This window comes from Trichechus manatus, unplaced genomic scaffold (genome assembly GCF_000243295.1).
Source record: "Trichechus manatus latirostris isolate Lorelei unplaced genomic scaffold, TriManLat1.0 scaffold00006, whole genome shotgun sequence".
Classification (NCBI taxonomy): Eukaryota; Metazoa; Chordata; class Mammalia; order Sirenia; family Trichechidae; genus Trichechus; species Trichechus manatus.
In genome coordinates this window covers 12,680,598-12,699,347 of record NW_004443942.1, presented here as the reverse complement: position 1 = coordinate 12,699,347, position 18,750 = coordinate 12,680,598, and the positions used below count along the sequence as shown (strand labels likewise).

General features: G+C 45.7%; 1 protein-coding gene across 1 annotated transcript in view; it reads right to left on the bottom strand.

The window, feature by feature from the left end:
- Positions 1–287: 287 nt before the first annotated feature.
- Positions 288–18,750, bottom strand: part of SLC6A5 (solute carrier family 6 member 5) — a 58,031-nt gene continuing 39,568 nt past the window's right edge. The window contains exons 10-15 of the mRNA XM_012556993.2: positions 18,586–18,698; positions 17,697–17,828; positions 16,448–16,547; positions 7,701–7,801; positions 2,733–2,900; positions 288–443 (exon numbers count right to left, since the gene is read on the bottom strand). Of these exons, the coding sequence (XP_012412447.2) occupies positions 288–443; positions 2,733–2,900; positions 7,701–7,801; positions 16,448–16,547; positions 17,697–17,828; positions 18,586–18,698 (770 nt within the window). The remainder of the gene's footprint in view (positions 444–2,732; positions 2,901–7,700; positions 7,802–16,447; positions 16,548–17,696; positions 17,829–18,585; positions 18,699–18,750) is intronic.

Below are 18,750 nucleotides of genomic sequence, written 5' to 3'. Positions count from 1 at the left end.
CTAGTTGATGCACTCTTGCTGTATAAAGCATGTGCTCAGGGGACCAACCTGACCGGAAACTGACACCATGAACACAGGCACAGAGCACTTCAAATGGTCTGTCTAGCTCTTCACTACAGCATGTGACACACTGTGTCCCAAGTTTCTACGTAACCTCGCTCATGCACAGATGTAAACCAAAATATGGGGATAAAGAAGAAGAAAAATGGGAGGAAAGCTGGGAAAAATGTTAGACGGAGGCAGAAAGGAAAACAGGGATCAAGTCCCCACCATCCCACGCCATCAGACTAGCATTGGGTGCCCAGTTCCAAATCCTTCACTGGCAGTTTGAGTCCCAGGGAAGAGGTCCCCAAGGGGTCGATCATGTTCTTGTAACGCTCCCCACGGTGTTGAGCTAAGAATGGGCCCCAATCAGGCTGCGGCGAGCACACCAACTTCAGCCTCTGCAAAGAAGCCAAAGAGACACAGGGTCACAGAAGTAATGTACCTTCCCGCCGCCCTCTGGGACCCACCCATCCCCAAACTGCTTATAACCACATTTGCTAGAGTCCCTGCTTGAACCAAGAGGTCTCCCACCAAGAGAAGCACTTAAGAAGATCAGCCCCATTAATTAACTAGGCCAGAGACATTAAATAGAATACTTAGTTTGCTTCATTTGAAATTATTTACATCACCCTGCAAGCAATATTACAATGTACTGCTGCTCAGTGTTTGCCTTGCACAAAATTAATCGAGGATAAAGGGCCCAGATTTTAATTATACATTTTTTTCCCTCCAAATGAAGAGAATCTGCAAGCTTCTCCCTCCATTGCCAAACAGTCTGCATAGGGCATGTGCTCAATTACTTTTGTTCTGTAGTCTCAACAGCGGGTTGCTACATCAAAATAATTGGGTTTTGTTTAGCATATTTCCCAAAAGTATATAAATGACTGGGGCGGGGGGGGAGCCCAACCCCAAAGATACATTGCCAAGAGTGAGCAAAGATTTTAATTATCTGTTGACAAAAATATATGCTTCTGACTTGGTTCAGCAGTGTGGGTTCTCACAGGCGAGCTAAAAATAATGGGAATGCCTCTAATCCTTCAACTGAACTTTTAAAGAAAAATAGAACTTGACTGGAATATTTTATAGAAAAAGGAAAGAAAATATATTTCTGACTATGTAAGAGGGAACGATTATGTTTATTACCTATTAAAGCGAAACTGGTTCTTAAAGCTGTTAGTTTAATCTCCCCTTAATCATCAGTTTGCAACCTTTGCGTCCCAGATCAACCATAATAAATTTATAGAGCACACTCATCCGTTTAGAGAATTCTAGCTAAGACAAAAGCAGCAGAGGTTAAACCAGCTTCTGTTCAGAGGGAGCGAACCAGATGTCTGGGTCAGGGGTGGGGGAGGTTCATCTGGGATACCAGTGAGCTTCTCGGGGGGTCAGTGGGGCCATGGCAATTCACCTCAATAGGTGTACGAGCAGAATTTCTGAGGCTGAAAACTGGAATACAGACTTTGTAAGGGGACTCCTTGGCCTCTTTTTCACCAACTCTGTCTCCATCTTTAGCCCAATGGAAACACAAGCTACCTCCCCTTTACATGGGCCTCTGTGCTGTGCATTTACTCACGTGCCTTATTTTCATCCCCTTCTCCCCTATGAGCCTCAGCAGGTTGCTCCAAGGTCCTCTTCCTTTTCTCCTATAGCTGACCAGGAGGAGGGCCCTAGAGCTGTTCTCTGCCCTCTATAGGCAGTTCTTTCTTTATCTTGGTCTAACCAATGCTTGTCAAACTCCAGGAAGCATCAGAATCACCTGGGGTGGGGAGTTGGCTTGTTAAACTACAGACACCAGGGGAAGTTGGGTCCCAATTCCCCACAATTTTGGTTCAGTGGATCCAGGCCAGGGCCTCAGATTTGCATTTCTAACAACTCCCAGGTGATGCTGATGCTGCTGGGCCCTGGACCAAACTCTGAGTAACATTGGTCTAGTCCAAAATGCCAGACTCCCAGATCTCCAAGATGAGGCTAGGCTGACTATTCCTAGCACATCTGAGCAAATTACTGCTCATCAATAACAAAAGCCTGACCACACTTCATTGGTGGCTCAACAAGTAGCAGTACCCTTCCCATCTGCTCTGGAGTGAGGGTGGGGACTTTCTGCATTAGAAATGGAAAATGAGTCCAACAAGGGATTGATTGACAGAGAAGGACAAGTCTCACCTTGCTCTGGCTCTCTCATTACGTTCTACAGGGAGGGCAACGTTCTAATCGGCTTGGACCCCTTAGCCATCACTAACTCAAGACACAACAGGGAAGGGGAAGTGATTTTAAATGTAACTGCAACTCCAGAAAGGAATTTGTGAGGGAGAAGGCTCTGATGGACAGGATCATCAGGAAAGGGGGAATCTGATGTGTCAAAAACACACACTGGGGTTTAAACTGTGGATGAGGGAGAGAAGGGGAAACTCCAGGGAATAAGGAGACACCCCGATTGTTTATTCCCCAGCTTTCACCGCACTGAGGAATGGCAGAATAACAGCTCACCCGCGGATCGGCTGAGCCCCTCGGTTAGAGGAATAATACATAATAAAAATGGGCTTAACAGAAACGGTGGTGGCTGTGATCACTTAATCACCGAGTCTCCCTCTTGAATAAGTTTCCTGAACCTTTTGTTTTTTAATGCACAGAGCTTTCAGGGGCTCTCCCTTGGGAGGGGATGGCAAGGGAAAGGAGCTGATAATTACCTCAATAAATCTGCCAGGGGCCAGATACATTTTTATCACAAACATAACTGGGATCCAGATAACAGAACAGGCGAGCATCAGCCATCCAAGCACCATGGACCAATTTGGGTAGCGGTAAGAGCCATAGGTCATTGGCTCCCACTGGTAAAAGCTGAAGCAGAGGATGAACTGGGAAGAAAAGAGAAACACATGAGATAGAACAGTGATGTGAATGATTCATTCGTTCAGCAGGTGCATATGGAGTCCCTGCTATGAGTTTGATGCTTTCGTATCTATTATTGCACTTTATACCCATAACTATCCTGAAAAGAAGGTATCATTAGTCCCATTTTCTAGATGAAGAAACTGAAAGTCAAAGGGGTAAGGATCACACACACACAAAAACCCAACCAGTGCCATCGAGTTGATTACGACTCTTGGGAACCCCACACGTGGCAGGGTAGAACTGTGCTCCATAGGATTTTCATGGCTGTAAACTTTCAGAAGTAGATTGCCAGGACTTTCTTCTGAGGCACTTCTGGGCGGGTTCAAACTGCCAACCTTTCAGACAGTAGCCGAGAGCTTAAGCATTTGCACCACCCAGAAACACCTGAAGATCACACACTTAGTCAATTACTGGCCCTGCATTTGCCATCCCAGGGGAACTGAACAATGAGTATGGGTATATAGAGAGTAGACAGGCTGAGAAGCCCAGTTTAAAGTATATTCACCAAGGTGACTGATGGGTGGAGGCGGGAGGGGAGATGGTGGGTGATTTTTTGAGGACAAGGGCTTACGTGTACTTTCTATAATGGATTGATTAGCTTTTCTTACAAGAAAGAAACCCATTAAGTTTATGTGTTTAAATTTTAAAAAATGAATTGAAGCTACTTTCCTTTCCCTTTGAATGGAAAATGGCTCATATCCAGGAGCTGCCTCTAAAGCTGGCTCAGTAAGACCCAGAGGTCCCCAAGCAGTGCCACAGCCTGAAGCTCGGTCCTATAATAAGCCGGGGGACTGACACAGTGATGCACTGCCCCCCTCCACTGACTCAAGGTGAACAGGCGTTATCACCAAATGGTGGGCCGAGAGCCCAGAGACCAGCAGGCTAATCTGGACTCTGCCACCAATGAGCTGAGGGCCCTTTATGTCTCTGACTTCTCTGCTGTAAAATGGATATATTTCACACTGCGTATACAGCACAGGGGTTTTCTGGGAACAAAAGCCTAGTTTTTACTGGAGAGTCATCCCTCAATTATAAGGGAGGTCGTGATTTATTTTCTGCCCATTGTCTCTGATCGCTGTGCACGCTGGCTGGCAGCAGCAGTGAGAATCCCTCTGAAAACTTGCTTCCTGCAGAGAACAAGGGAACACGTGCACTGAAACCAGTCGAAAAGCCCATTCCCTTCAAGTCAGCTCTGACTCATGGTGATGCCATGTGTGTTGCAATAGAACTATGCTCCACGGGGTTTTCATGGCTAATTTTTTTTCCAAGTAAATTGTCAGGCCTTTCTTCTGAGGCACCTCTGGGTGGACACCAACCTCCAACCTTTCAGTTAGCAGCCAGGCACGTTAACCATTTGCACCACCCAGGGACTCCGAACTGAAACCAGAGGTACCTAAAGAAGCTGAACAGGGACTCTAACTGCTCTCGCCAAGCCTTTGGCGGGTATTTCCCTGAGAAAATTATGTGGTTCCTTGTATTCATCCTGCCCACAGGAGCAGCAGCCTAGAACAATTTAACCTCATAAGTCCTTTCCCCCACTTTCCTCCTACCTTTAGCAGTAAAATAACAGCCCAAAAATGATTGGAGGGAATTATGCAGGAAAGACAACACATGGAAGTGTTTTGGAACCGCGTGGAGCACATACAAATGTAAGGCATCTATATTATTACTGCAAAGCTCAGGCTGCTGGGGCGAGTGGTTATTTCAATGCAACAATAATTCAATATATTGATTCTAAGCAACATGAGCCTGAAGACAACCGTTGAAAAAGAATGTTCGTCTAGAAAGAGATGTCTACTTTAGGCCTCTTTTTAAACATTTACCCCTAGAGTTATAAGCTTTATTAACTAGCCTAATGGCAGTATGGCTTAATGTAATTATGGTAAGTTGCTCCATTTCATTTACTATATAAATAGCATCTGCTTATGTTTGGCATAATTCAGTAACGTGATCTGACTATATATACAGTAATTGCATGGAGAATATTTATAGCTCTATAAAGCCACAAAAGCACATATAAACATCATCACTTTTATTTCAGGGGCTTTAAAGTAATTTAAATGATAATCTTAGCCCATTCTAGCACACCACAAATACCCATTTTACAGAAGTGCAAATGGCAAAAGGTAAGTGTTTGGATTTGCTCCTTTCACTCCCATTTCCAGTGGCACAAATACCACTTCAAACTAACCTGTGCAAACTTGTTCTTTGCCATAAACTTCCTACTGACAAATCAGCTTTGATAAAACTCCTACCCTTGGATGGGCCTGGCCGTGAAGAACGATCATTTAGGCCCTGAGTCAGGTTCACTCTGGCCTTTTGTTGATGGCCCTGGACAGAGACTCAACAGCTGACAATGATGATGGAATTGACTGTTTTTAATTGTCCCTGTTTCCCAAATGAAAGAGAAGGGGAATCTGGTTCAGGATATCTCCTGTGACTTCTCCACAGGTTTCTGACATGAGTTTTATAGTGGGAATTAAGTAAAGCACAGCATGGTTAAGTAACTATCTCAAAAAACACAGAAAGTTCCTAGAATTCTCTTCTCTGACATTCTGCCTAAGAAGAAGTTTCCCATAAAAATCCACTGCCATTGAGTCCTTTCCAAGTCAAGACCCCATAGGGTTTCCAAGGCTGTAATCTTTATGGAAGCAGACTGCCACATCTTTCTCCCATGGAGCACTGGTGGGTATGAACTGCTGACCTTTTGGTTAGCAGCCGAGTGCTTAACCACTGAGCCACCAGAAATTAGGAGTATTTTAATCCCGGATGGACCAAATTCCACTTGGAGATGAAATCACTGGAGTTTTTAGAAATGTATCAGAGCATGGGCTTACAGCCTAGACAGCCCTGGATTCAATTCTTGGACTTGCCACCTGTAAGCTTCGTGGCCTTGGGCAAGTTCCTTAAGTTCTCCGTCTATAAAGTGGGGAGCATTACCACCCACCAGGCAGGGTGGTCGAGCTTTAGAGACAATGTTCATTAAGTGTCTGGCTCCTAATCGGCCTCAAGAAACAGTAGTGTTATTATGTGGTATGTTTCTGCAGAATGTAATAAAATTCTCTGTAGCTTAATGTCTTCTAGGATAGGAGGAAAAGGAAGGCAGAATCTAGAACAGATTCTGACTTTGATGTTAGCCAAGAATAAATCACATGTGGTGGTCCCTGGGTGGTATGAATGGTTAACGTGCTCCGCTGCTAACCAAAAGGTTGGAAGTTCAAGTACACTCTGAGGTGCCTCAGAAGAAAGGCCTGGTGGTCTACTCCCAAAAAAATCAGCCATTGAAAATCCTATGGCGCACAGTTCTACTCTGACACAGATGGAGTCACCATGAGTCGGAACCCACTCTACCACAAGTTGGTGGTCGATTTTTTTTTCCCCTGGTAGCAACTTGAGAAAATAGCAACACTCAGCTAAGATGAGAAACATCAGAGGCGGGAGCATCTCCATCAACAGAAGGTGCTCACAAAGGTTTTCTTCTCACCAGTTAGGTAAATCTGAGTTCTTCACACACACATTCAGGCTTGAATTCAGGAGACTGAAAACCTATCTTAATCCTTTTCAATTCTCATGCACCAAAATTGGTGGGACTTTTCAAACAAATCATAGCCTCTAAAATGTGGTACTGATGTTGGCCTCAGTAAGACGTTGTCCATGTGAGGGTAGAGGGAGATAAACGCTGAGTGGTTTTTCTGTAGAAGCTTCTTACCTTTCAGAAAGAAATTGAGGTGCTTTGATTAAAACTCATGTCTGTGGCAGTAAAAGAAACAAGGGTACATATTTTCTTTATAATTTTACTCTCATCCTGTCCCTTTTTCCTTTAGAGAGGCTGGCACTTTCCTTACGGTAAAGCAAGGGTCTTAATCTGGTTTCTAGTGCCACCTACTGGCGACAGGAGGTAATACAGTCAACTCTCTGCAGTCTTACAGAGGCGACACCCACAACCAGCCAGGAAGGAGGAGGGGGAAAGGCAAGGTCTCCATCAATGACTGCGGTTGGGGGCAGAGTGGGACAAAGCTGACAGTTTATGGCACGTTAAAGGAGGCAACAGGCTGTGAATGTAAGTCTCCGTGCTGATTTACTGACATATGAAGGGGTCTGATCTTTAAGAAGAGGAAGTTCAGATAATCTCAAATGTCACCATCACACTTTGAGGATGACAAGATTGTCCCCAAAAGCAATAAGAATTAACACTAAAAGTCTAATTAGTGCTATGTTAGCTGTAGAGTGGTTACATTTAGTAGTAGTTCAGAGCATGAGTTCTGGAGCCGGACTACCTAGGTTCAAAGCCGGGCTGTGCTTATTACTGGGTGTATAATTCAGGGCAAGTTACAAGACTAGGCTTCACTTTCCTCGTCTTTAAAATAGACATAATTATAAGGCCAACCTCACAGAGATGCTGTGAGGGAGAAACGAGGTAATACATATAAAGTGTGCACTTTGAACAGGGTCAGAAACATGGCTAATACGTGGTAAACGTCAGCTGTGATTGGCATCTGCTATTAGTATATGAGGCAGCTGATACAGTGGGAAATGTTCCATAGGGGTATCCCAAAGACCTGTGCATGAGGCCCAGCTCTACCCTTGACCAGCTAAGCACCTGAGGTGAGTCACTTCACCTCTCTGAGCCTCAGTCTCCTCATGTGAAAGAGAAGAATAATTCAACTTCCCAGGCTCATACACAGGCACACATCTTGTTCAAACACAAAACCCCATATGCACACGCAAGATTCTGTTCGCACAATAAAGCATGCAATCCTTACGGTTAAAATTGTTGGAGTAACAAATGCCCAGCAGACTTTCCAGAAAATGTTTGGCTGGAATCCAATCATCATCTCTATATCTTCACAGAATCTTTGCAAGCCTACAAATAGACAAGAAGAAACCGAGCTTGAGGTGCAATGGCAGGGGGTGAGGTGCGGTGGGCAGCAGGGGCTAGAGGCCCTCACTCAAACACCACTGGCTAGGGATGGTCCCAGCCTGGTATGCAGGGAACCACCAGATAAATGACTCATTGCTGGGAAGATCAGGGCAAACTGAACATTTAAGTAGATATTAAATGCTCTGTGCAGTGAGGTTCAAAAATGTCATTCCATGGTGACATCAAGATAGCTCAGTTCCAGTCCAGGCTGGACATCATAGCACTGCCGCAGCCTGACATACTCACATGCGGCTGTTTTCTGAGGTGGCCTTATGTGCTTAGCTACAACTCTGGCAAAACCAATTAAGATTGTGGTCAATAAGCAGAGTGTATGATGGAAGCCTTGGAATTTAGAGAAAACGTCACCGTACATTCGCTTTTGTTCTCCACCCTCCCAAGGATACTCTTCCAATGAGTCATTCTACTTCTGCCCTATGTAGGATGATAATGGCCAGCAAAAACCCACATAAACTCCAAGTGGCCCTCGCCCACTTCACTGGAACTCAAAGTATTGCTGTCTTTTTGGTCACCGATCAACTTAAGTAAAATGCACAAGAGATACTTTTTCTAATGGCCCTACCTAACCATCATCCTCATACACTCTTGTTTAAGGAGGCTTTTAAACCACTCCTTGGAAAGAAATGCCACAGAGGAATGTTTAGAATTGAGTGGTTTCTTGCATTCTTTCGAGGGCTTGCCAGAGCATGGTTTCTCAGAACTGCGGGGTCACAGAGCCTGAAAGGCCTCCGAGGTCAACTCCTTTGTAGTCAGCAGTCTGACCAGGGGCTCGGCAGTCTTGGCTTGAACACTCATCATTTCTTCATCCTCTGGGTCATTTATTGAGAAGTGGGCACCCTGCAGGTCAAGAAGGGCTGAGGCATTCTTCATGAAAAGTTCTCACTTCCCAGACACCTCCTCCCAACGAGAATCATCCCCTGTGCATCCTCCTCAGGTCTTCTAGACCTTGGCCACTTGGTCCTCTGAAATCTGGCTTTCAGCCCCATCGGGTTTCTGGGTCCTTCGCCCTCAACCCTGTGAGGAGCAGGTGAATTCAGTCTTGGAGCACTCCTCTTCCAGCCTTCACCTTGTCATCTCTTATCCTTCTGCCATCTCCTCCCTGTGCACCACCTATACTGGCTGCCTTCACGAGACCAGTGCCCCCGCCAACGGCTGCCACAGTCCAGACTTCTCCTGCCCTTTTTCCTCAAGGGCCTGCTCTCTGCTACACAGAGAAAAGTCGGATGTGATAAGTGAAGACAATCTCTTGCTGAGACAGAAAGCAGAGGCTGTGGTATTTCTTCCAGGGAACAGAATAGTTAATCCCAGCTCCAGAAAAAGTGGTCCCAATAATGTTTTATATCTTGATCTGGGTGCTGGCTACACGGGAGTGAAAATTCATTGAGTGGTACACTCACGATGTGCGCTCTTCCTTGTATGTATGCGATACTTCATTTTTGAAGTTTACTCCTACCCCCAAAAAAATCCACTCTAGTCACTACCTCCAAAATAACGGACCCCAAAACACTTCCGTGGGCCTCAGCTCCTAACATTTGCTTCTGCTCCATGCCAAGCCCAGACAGACCCAGAACTTCAGTCAGCCTTCATGACCATTACTGATGGCCAGGCCCCCTGACAACAGCCACCACAGAAGACAGATAAGTCTTGCACTTGTTATGGCTGGGAACAGTGTCAGGAACTCACCAAAGGCAACTTTTCTCAACTCATTCTAAAACTTGTCAGTTGAGCTTCCTGTTCTGCTTTAAGCTAAATTGGATTGTGGCCAACTACAAATGGCCAACCACAAGTGGAAAGAGCACTGGACCAGGAGTTAGTATCCAAGAGTTGAACCCCAGCTCTACCTCTAACTTGCTGTGTGATCTTAGGTAAAGGCAATCCCCCTCCTGAGACTTCGTTGGTTCATTGGGGGGACTGTTGTTGTGAGGTGTTATCGAGTCAGTTCTGACTCATAGTAACCCTATAGGACAGAGTAGAACTGCCCCATAGGGATTCCAAACAGCAGCTGGTTGATTTGAACTGCAAGCCTTTTGGTTAGCAGCCGAGCTCTTAACCACTACGCCACCAAGGCTTTTAGGGGGCCTGGGCCAGATAAGTTCTTAGGGCCCTTCTGGAGAGGTCAGTCCATGAACACAAGGGGGCTCCAGGTTGCTTCCTGGTGTCCATAAACAAGAACTGCATGCTTCCAGCAGTTGACCTGACCATCTTTGGATATTTTTGTTTCCTTTAGTGTTATCCAAGACTTTCAGATGAACAGTCTCTGGACACTAGGCTCTCTGGGCATAAGTGAGTGGAGAGAACCAAAGAAATAAAACACAGAGCCAAGACCCTCAAAAACATACCCAAGATACTGAAAGTAGACTTCGATCTGAGGGAGAAAAAAAGATTCTAGAAATTTCTGTTATCAGAATCAATTCTTCTCCACCAAACCACCCCTGAGAGATGGTAGCTCCAGATGGCTTGACTGGGGAAATCGAAGCAACAGGGCTCAAGGTAAGACCTGAGGAAGACACAGATAACCTCCTATGGAGAGGAGGGGTCACAGTAAAGTGCTCACGTTTCCCCAGGGGGACAGAGAGGTAGACCCAGAGCTGTAGGAAGAGGCAGATGATGCATGCTCAGTTTTCAGCAAGAGATAGCTTGATGCAGAGGACTGGTCCTGGGACTGAGAATGAGAAAGCTTGGGCTCCAGGGCCAGCTCTGACCCTGGCAGGTCATCTCCCTCCCTGGGCCTCCCAACATGAGGTCTCTCACTCAGTCAGGCTCTGGGTCCTGTGATTGTTCTGCCTGTTCTGCCAACTTGTAGGCTAGTCCTACAGATCAGCCAGGTGGCGCACCAGCTGGGAGTTGCCAGGCAACCATCTCCCTTCTTCCCCGTGCACATTCCGGAGTCAGACTCTCCAAGCCTTCCATCATCAGCCTCAGCCCTCACTATACCCTGGCTCATACCCAAAATTCTCCCTTGAGTCCCTAACTGAGTCAATGGTAATATTTACTTTGTTTGTCGTTGTTAGGTGCTGTCAAGTTGGTTCCGACTCATAGAGACCCTTTGTACAACAGAACGAAACACTGCCTGGTTCTGCGTCATCCTCACAATCATTGCTGTGTTTGAGCCTATTGTTGCAGCCACTGTGTCAATCCATGTTGTTGAGGGTCTTCCTCTTTTCTCTGACCCTCTACCTTACCGAGCATGATATCCTTCTCCAGGGATTTTCAGTTTAGGCCTTTGTTTATATAGCTTTCCCTGCCTGCTCTGTTCTTCCCACTAACCCAAATCCTTCTTGCCTTCAAGGCCCAACTCATGGTAAAGTAATAGTTTATGGAGGCTTGAGCATGTGCATAGAGATTTGCCTATTGCAAGACCTTGAGCCAGGAAGGGTTAGAGAGCAAGTAGTCAGGGCCCAGAAGGGATCAGGGTAATAGCTGCTCAAAAATGAGTCAGAATTAGCAGACAAACAAGTCTAGGATTTAGGGCTCAGAAATCCACCTGCAATGAACTCCATACAACCAAACAATCTGAATTGAGAAGCCAAGGACTTGCTTCAATCAACCAATCACTTTCTTTAGCCTGTGCAGCTTTGTGGCTTTTGCCTTTATAAACCTGACCTTGCTCTTGGTCTGGATAGAATCTTCATAGGAGCTGCTCTCCCCACTGTGAATCCAAGGCTGCCTTCCTAGGCATACAAATTGTACAGGACATACCATAGGACTCATGCTCAAAAAGGGCATCACACTTGCTTTAATGCTCTGCTCTCCTGTCTTGAAATTTTTAATAATTTTTTAACAAAGACCCCTCATTTTCACTTTGCACTGGGTCCTGCAGATGAATAGTTGGTCCTGTGCATCTGCAAGTATTCCCCACTGCTTTATACGGGCTGTTGTTAGTTGCCATCACATCGCTTCTGTCTCCTGTTGGCCCGATGTACAACAGAGCAAACTGTTGCCCAGTCCTGCGCTGTCTTCACGACCATTGGTGTTCTTGAGTCCAGTGTCATGGCCACTGTGTATTGTGAGTGCCTTCCAACCTAGGGGGATCATCTTTCAGCACGATATTAAACAACATTCGGTTGTGATCCATAGGGTTTTCATTGGCTGATTTTCAGAAGTAGATCACTGAGACTTTCCTCCTGGTCTAAGTCTGGAAGCTCCACTGAAACCTGTCCATCATGAGTGACCTTGCTGGTATTTGACATACCAGTGGCATAGCTTCCAGCTTCACAGCAACATGTAAGTCACCACAGTTCGACAACTGACAGACAGGTGGTGGTGGGCTCTACACTACACGTAAGGTCTCCAAATTATCCCTTCACCATTCATCTGAAGGTCGTCCCTCAGAGCCCAATCCTTCTGTATTGGCTTAGGAACCCCCTGCCTTAGTGGCAATAAACTCAGTTAGCACTCACTAAGTCTCAGTCTTTCTTTTCTTTTCTCTCTCAGATGCCACCTTCTCAAGGGTTCCCTGACTACTCTGGCCCTTCCTTATCTCTGAGCAGTGAAAGTGCCTCCAGCCAGAGCTGCATGGTTTAACACTTACCTTTTTCTCAGTGTTTTAAGTGGGCTTGCTGTTCCTCCATAGCTAGCTGGCAAGCTGGTAGTTAGCTGACAAGTTCCATGAATGTAGGAAATTACCCATATCCCCCCCACCTTCTCCTAGGAGTGTATAGGGCATACAGTAAGCACTTAATAAATAGTTGTTCACTGTATGAGTTACTAATGGACTGAAGTCTTATTCCTTCTGTTTACTGAGCCCCAGCAAATGGAACTGGGGGGCCCTGTACCCTAAAAAGAAGGTACAAAATGATTTCAGCCAAGAGCATAAATGAAAAGGGGGCACAGGGAAGGGGATCATGGAGGGAAAAATTAAGCTTGAATTTGTAGTGTTTTTTTCAGGGGGAATTTTTGGTTTTGTTTTTAATTGGTTTGCTTCTTTTATCCTTAAAATCTTGATAGGTTCAGCCAGCGGGATGGGCAATGAGAACTGAAAACAGACACATTCCACCATACAAAAGCCATTGTTGTTATTGTTGTTAGGTGCTGTCAAGCCAGTTCCGACTCATAGTGACCCTATGTACAACAGACCAAAACACTGCCCAGTCCTGCGTCATCCTCACAATCGTTGTTATGCTTGAGCCCACTGTTGCAGCCACTGTGTCAATCCACTTCATTGAGGGTCTTGCTCTTTTTCACTGACCCTCTACTTTACCAAGCATGAGGTCCTTCTCCAGGGACTGATGCCTCCTGACAACACATCGAAAGTATGTGCGACATCTCGCCATCCTTGTTTCTAAGGAGCATTCTGGTTGCACAAAAGCCATTGCGAGGTGTGAATCTAACATCCTTCATAAGGATATGGATGGAGGTGGTCTGGGGGAGGGGTGTGAAACACGTAATTGATTGAGGTGGAAAACAGAGGGTGACAATTTAACACATTGAGGTTGAGGAAAATGCACAATGTGGAGCCGAGCAATTCACACACAGAAAGTCTTCATGGCAGCTGTTCAATCATGTGGTCCCCCAGCCAGAAGGTCCTGTATCAGCTCCCGGTAAAACACAAGTCACTTTTTCAAAGTGGCTCTACTTAGGTAAAAGTGTATTAAAGAGATGGCTCCTAACAAGGATAGACGAATGTAGTTTGAGACCAAAGTGGTTACCGGGGGCAGGAAGGAGGGGAAAAGGGGAGCCACTGCTTAGGGAGCAGTGAGTGTTTCTTACGGTGATGGGAAATTTGGCAATGATTATGGGTGGTGGTTGCACAACATGATTAATGTAATTGGTATCACTAATTTGTACACCTGAAAAATGCTGAATTGGCAAGTGTGGTGTTAGATATATTTTCACAACAATAAAAAAAGAGAGTGAGAGAGAGAGCTAGCTTTTTCACCACACCCAGGGAGTTCCATTTTTAAACCTGGATACCTCAAACCTAGCTACAAGCCTGTGAGGAATATTGAGAGCTTCAATCAACTATTTCAACCTAATGATCAAATCTGAGAATTATACTCATCATATTTCAAACCTTTGAGCAACAGCCTCTAGACCATCTAGAGTCTAGACATTATTTAAAGCAAGAAGGAAACAGAAATGTCTGCAATTCACTTGCTTATGTTTAAAATTCTGCAGCCAGGAAGGGAATGCACCAAACCAGTCAAGTTCATTTTTATTCTTCACAGGTTCAGATCCGACTGCCTTAAACTAATCTTGCACTAGTTTTGAGCCTCATTGCCTCAATAAAGAATGTTTTGTCCCCTGGGGTGTAATTTATATACTTGTGCAGGCTTTTCCTTTCATCTCTGACAATTATGTTAGCTTATTTCAAATAAGTCTTCCTGAGATTCACTTTTCAACATTCCTCCACTCAGGACCAAATCGTACGTTCACACCCACACCTGGAATTGCCGAAATGAAGTTCAGCCTGAGCTCAGTGCAGAGCCACCTTGATTCTGGAGGCTGGCCCAGCACCAGCACCCTGAGAGACCATGGGCTTTCCTGGCTGGTGCCCAGAAAAACTAGCAGAGCCCAAGGACTGAGGCACTCAGGATTTATTTTTTCTTCAAAACCAAGAAATGAGCTACGAGCTTTATATGGGTGCAAGGAGGAAGTATTTTACCTCTAAAAACAGAAATGTTAACAGCTTTCTATTGTAATGATGCTTTTAAACCACAATGAGCAGCCCTATTTTGCAGGAGAGAACTGTGCAAATGTGTCTTTTGTGGCAATTATCTGAGGATACGGATAACAGTGGAGGTAATGAGATTGCTACCTGCACTTGGACCAGTGCTGCAAATGAAGTGCTTTCCTGCCTTTGCCAACAGACCATCTGGTGACCTCGGGCTTGCATTTGGAACCATGACGGGTAGAGTTTCCAATGGAGGACCTCTGAGGCTTCTCCTCCCTCTCCATGGCCAGGGCTTTGGTATCTGGGCAGAAAGTTAAGATTCATTGTGGCTAACCTCACCGAGTTTCCGCCACTCTCTGCTCAGGTAGCAATCACCTGGAAACCTCATCCTAACTCCAATAACAGGTCTTCAATCACACCCTCACTGCAGGGACCAGGCTGTCTTATCAGCCCAAAGTGCTGGCCGTTTGGTCTCTGATCCTATCAGGGCAGCTGGCATGCCTGCCCACTTCTCTTGCCTGAAACAAAACCCTCCCTGCCACAGAAATGTGATTTCTAGCCCAAGACAAATTCTTCTTCCACCAACACCCAAAAGTTTGTGGGTACTCAAGTTTGACATGGGAGATTTCCTTTTTGCGTCTTGATTCCTCCCCTACCCAATTTTAATGAGTTTTTCAGGAAAGCAAGATGCTATTGAGCAACTGTTAGGTGTGAGGCTAACAATTGTATTAAAAGCAAGATGTTCATATCAAGGATACCTGGTGGTTAGGGTGAGCTCTGCTGGGCCCCCAGCTTAAAGGGCAGAGCTCTGCAGACCTCTCTTCCTTCAGGCTCCAGATAGCATATTTGTCCCTTACTCATATCATGCATTCCTAGTGATACCCTGTATTTACTTTGAACTTGCAGCATGTTGCTATCTCTTTTTAGTTTTGAAGTACAGTTAGATAGTCTGAACTAGAATTTTTCACCTTTGTGATATCTGTTATGGAGGCTTTATCTATATTAAAACCAATTGCTATTGAGTCACCTCGGCTCATGGTGTCCCGATGTGTGTCAGAGTAAAACTGTGCTCCATAGGGTTTTCAATGGCTGATTTTCTGGAAGTAGATTGCCAGGCCTTTCTTCCAAGGTGCCTTTAGGTAGACTCAAACCTCCAAACTTTCAGTTAGCAGCCAGGTGTGTTAACCATTTGCACCACCCAGGGAGAGGGAAGTCTTTGAGCAAACTCCTAGGCATAAAGATGCCAAAAGTGCCTTGATCAGATAGGACTTCCTTGTGCTGACTGGCCAGCGCATACAAGGGGTCCAGGAGATCACCTGGAGAAATCTCCAAGCACAAATACCTCCCAATGAAGGGTGAAGATGGCATCTGCAAGCTCATCACTCCTATTGTTCTTGATAATGGCCTGCAGGTTGCCATGGTGATTATAGGAAGGGCTAAACTATTAGGGAACTGGAAGTTTATTCCTGGGAAAAGCTGGGATTGAGATATTGCATCTAAGCCCCCATGATGCTAACAAAGTTTTCTAAGCATCTGTGAGCCAGGTGGTCTCTGTTCTCACTACAGTATCCCTGGATGATCCATGAAGCTACCACTCACCTCAAGCTACATGGAGACTACAGCTACCAAGACCAGGAAATAACTTCACACCTGCAAGGCAGCCCCCATCTGGTCAAGGTCCACAACCATTAACTGTTCGCATGCCAGATCATATCACAAGGCGTGTCCTGGTCCTGATGCAAAGGTTTCTGAGTTTCACCACTAACTCCCTTATGCTTCCTCCATTAAAGCTGGATCACAGTGGTCCTGAGGCAAGCTTGGAAATAAAGCTTTCTGTTTCCTAAATAGCTGCAACTAAATCCTTTCATCGTCTTATTGTACATGGAAAACTTGATTGCCATGAACATCTCACCAGTGATAACGTTCTACCTTAGCAGCAGGCACAGTGATTTCCTTACCGTACACGTAGGAGATCCCCACGAGCTCAAAAATTGCAATGATGACAAGGGCATAGGAGGCAGCATAGGTGTCCACAAGCTGAAACATGTAAATTCCACCCTAACAAGAAAGAGAAACAACCAACATTCAAATGTCTGTAGCTGGGCTCGCTCCCCACTGATAACAGCCAGTCCTTTCCACCCTGAAGAGAGTCAAGAGCAAGCAGGAATTAAAGGCCCTCCCCTCGCCCCTCTTGCTGACAGCAGGAACCTCACCCTGGTCCAGTCTGTAAAATGGAGGCCCTGTCATGTGAACAGAGCAGTCCCTGGAAAGACTCTAAGCTAATCAATAGAACAAGCACAGAAAATGATCTAACAACTTATTCTTAAGAGGCAAAGATCAATGCCTGAAGATGTATAGGTGAAAGCAGATGAAATGATAGCTTTGTTTTTTGCTTTAAGCAATAGATGATCACTTCCATCTGTATGTCTCCACTTGATTGACCTTCATATGACCTTTAAGTGTTTCTGGGCAGTCCTTACACATCTACATGCATATATATGTGTATTCGTGTGTGCGCGCGGGCACGCACGCGCGTGTATGTGTATAGGACAGCGTAGAATTGCCCTGTAGGGTTTCTAAGGAGCGGGTTGTGGATTTGAACCGCTGACCTTTTGGTTAGCAGCTGACCACTTAACCACTACACTACCAGCCCATTATTCAGGACTGGCGCAGTGATTAAGAGCTCGGCTGCTAACCAAAAGTTTGAATCCACCAGCGGCTCCTTGGAAACCTTATCGGGCAGCTCTACTCTGTCCTATAGGGTTGTTATGAGTCGGAATCGACCTGACGGCAACGAGTTTGATTTATATATATATATACACACATATATATATGTATTTACTAAGCCACTCTGGACTGCTTGGAAATCAGGTTGGCTGTTGACCCCTGAAAAGTAATCACCTAGAAGTTTATCTGGTCGGTAAATTTGTATTTTCATGTATTCTATCTTCCTAAAGTAGGACACACCTGCCTTGTTGGCTCAAGAAAGCTACATCTCAATTATAAAGATGCTAGAAACATCACTAGTAGCCAAGATGACATATTTCCCTCTGCAGTCAGCATCCCTGATGACCTGGTACCATCTACATAGAAGTGGCAGCTATTTGGCTACGGCTATGAGGTCTGAGAGCTAAAAGTGAAAGGATAGACAAATGTCAGCCTGGCCACTCACCCTCACCCCAAGCCTGCGCCCAGCAGGCAGCTTACCTGAGTGATCATCGGAAAGCCGAAGATGAAGAAACAAATGCAGCAGCCCAGAGTAAAGACCGGCTTGTGCGTGCGCAGGTACTTGGGGAACTCGTCCGAGATGGAGGTCACGATGGTCTCGATGGTGGCAAACTGGAACAGGGCCAGGAAAGGGGCCTCTGAGACCAACTGCCCAACCCAGAAGTTTCCAAAAGGCCCCGTGCTCTTCTCACCAGGGGAAGTTGTATTTGTATGAAATTTGGTTTAAGGGTTCCATTCCCTTGATGGGATTAAAGGGCCTTTTTGGGGTGCAATCCCCAGGCCAGCCAGGAGAACAAGCAGAATGTGAGATTTAGAAACTGCACCTCTCACTTCCCACAGACAGCACTAGTACTCATCCATCAGGACACCTTAAGATTTACTTTGTATTCATGAGATGTAAATTCTTCTTCTCCAGTTTACCTGTCATTTGATCTTCTTGAGGAACAGCCCCCTTTGCACCCAACTACTAAGATCTGAGAGCCTGTCAGCCTGATTTGTAGTCATCTCAGCCGCACAACAATTTCCCTAAATTTGACTTCCTATTATTCTCCTATCCAGCCCCACAGAATTTGCTTTGGCAAAATGACACCAAGGTAGGAAGTAGTACACAGGCTAAAACTTGGCAGGGAGAAAAAAGAGAAGGAGAGAGAAGTCACCGACAAATACGAAAACGCTAGCCTGCCCCTCAGGATGTTGGTGACTCCTGGGTTATCCTGAGCCCTGGACAGGTACGTCAGCATCCCTCCACTGCTCAGGGAAAATGTCAAGGTACCTATTTCCACCTCTCTACCCCAGGCTGGGCACAGGACCCAGAAAGGTGTTCTTCAGAAGGAGCCTGGGGCAGGGATCAGTCAAGGAAGGGGCTTACCATAGTGTCAAGTCCGAGAGTGAGGAGCATCAGGAAGAAGATGATGGCCCAGAATGGAGAGAGGGGCAGCCTGGTTAAGGCTTCCGGGTAAACCACAAATGCAATGCCTGGGCCTGGATGCAACAAGACAGAGATGAGTGTAGCAGTCCAGCTGAAGGCACCCTC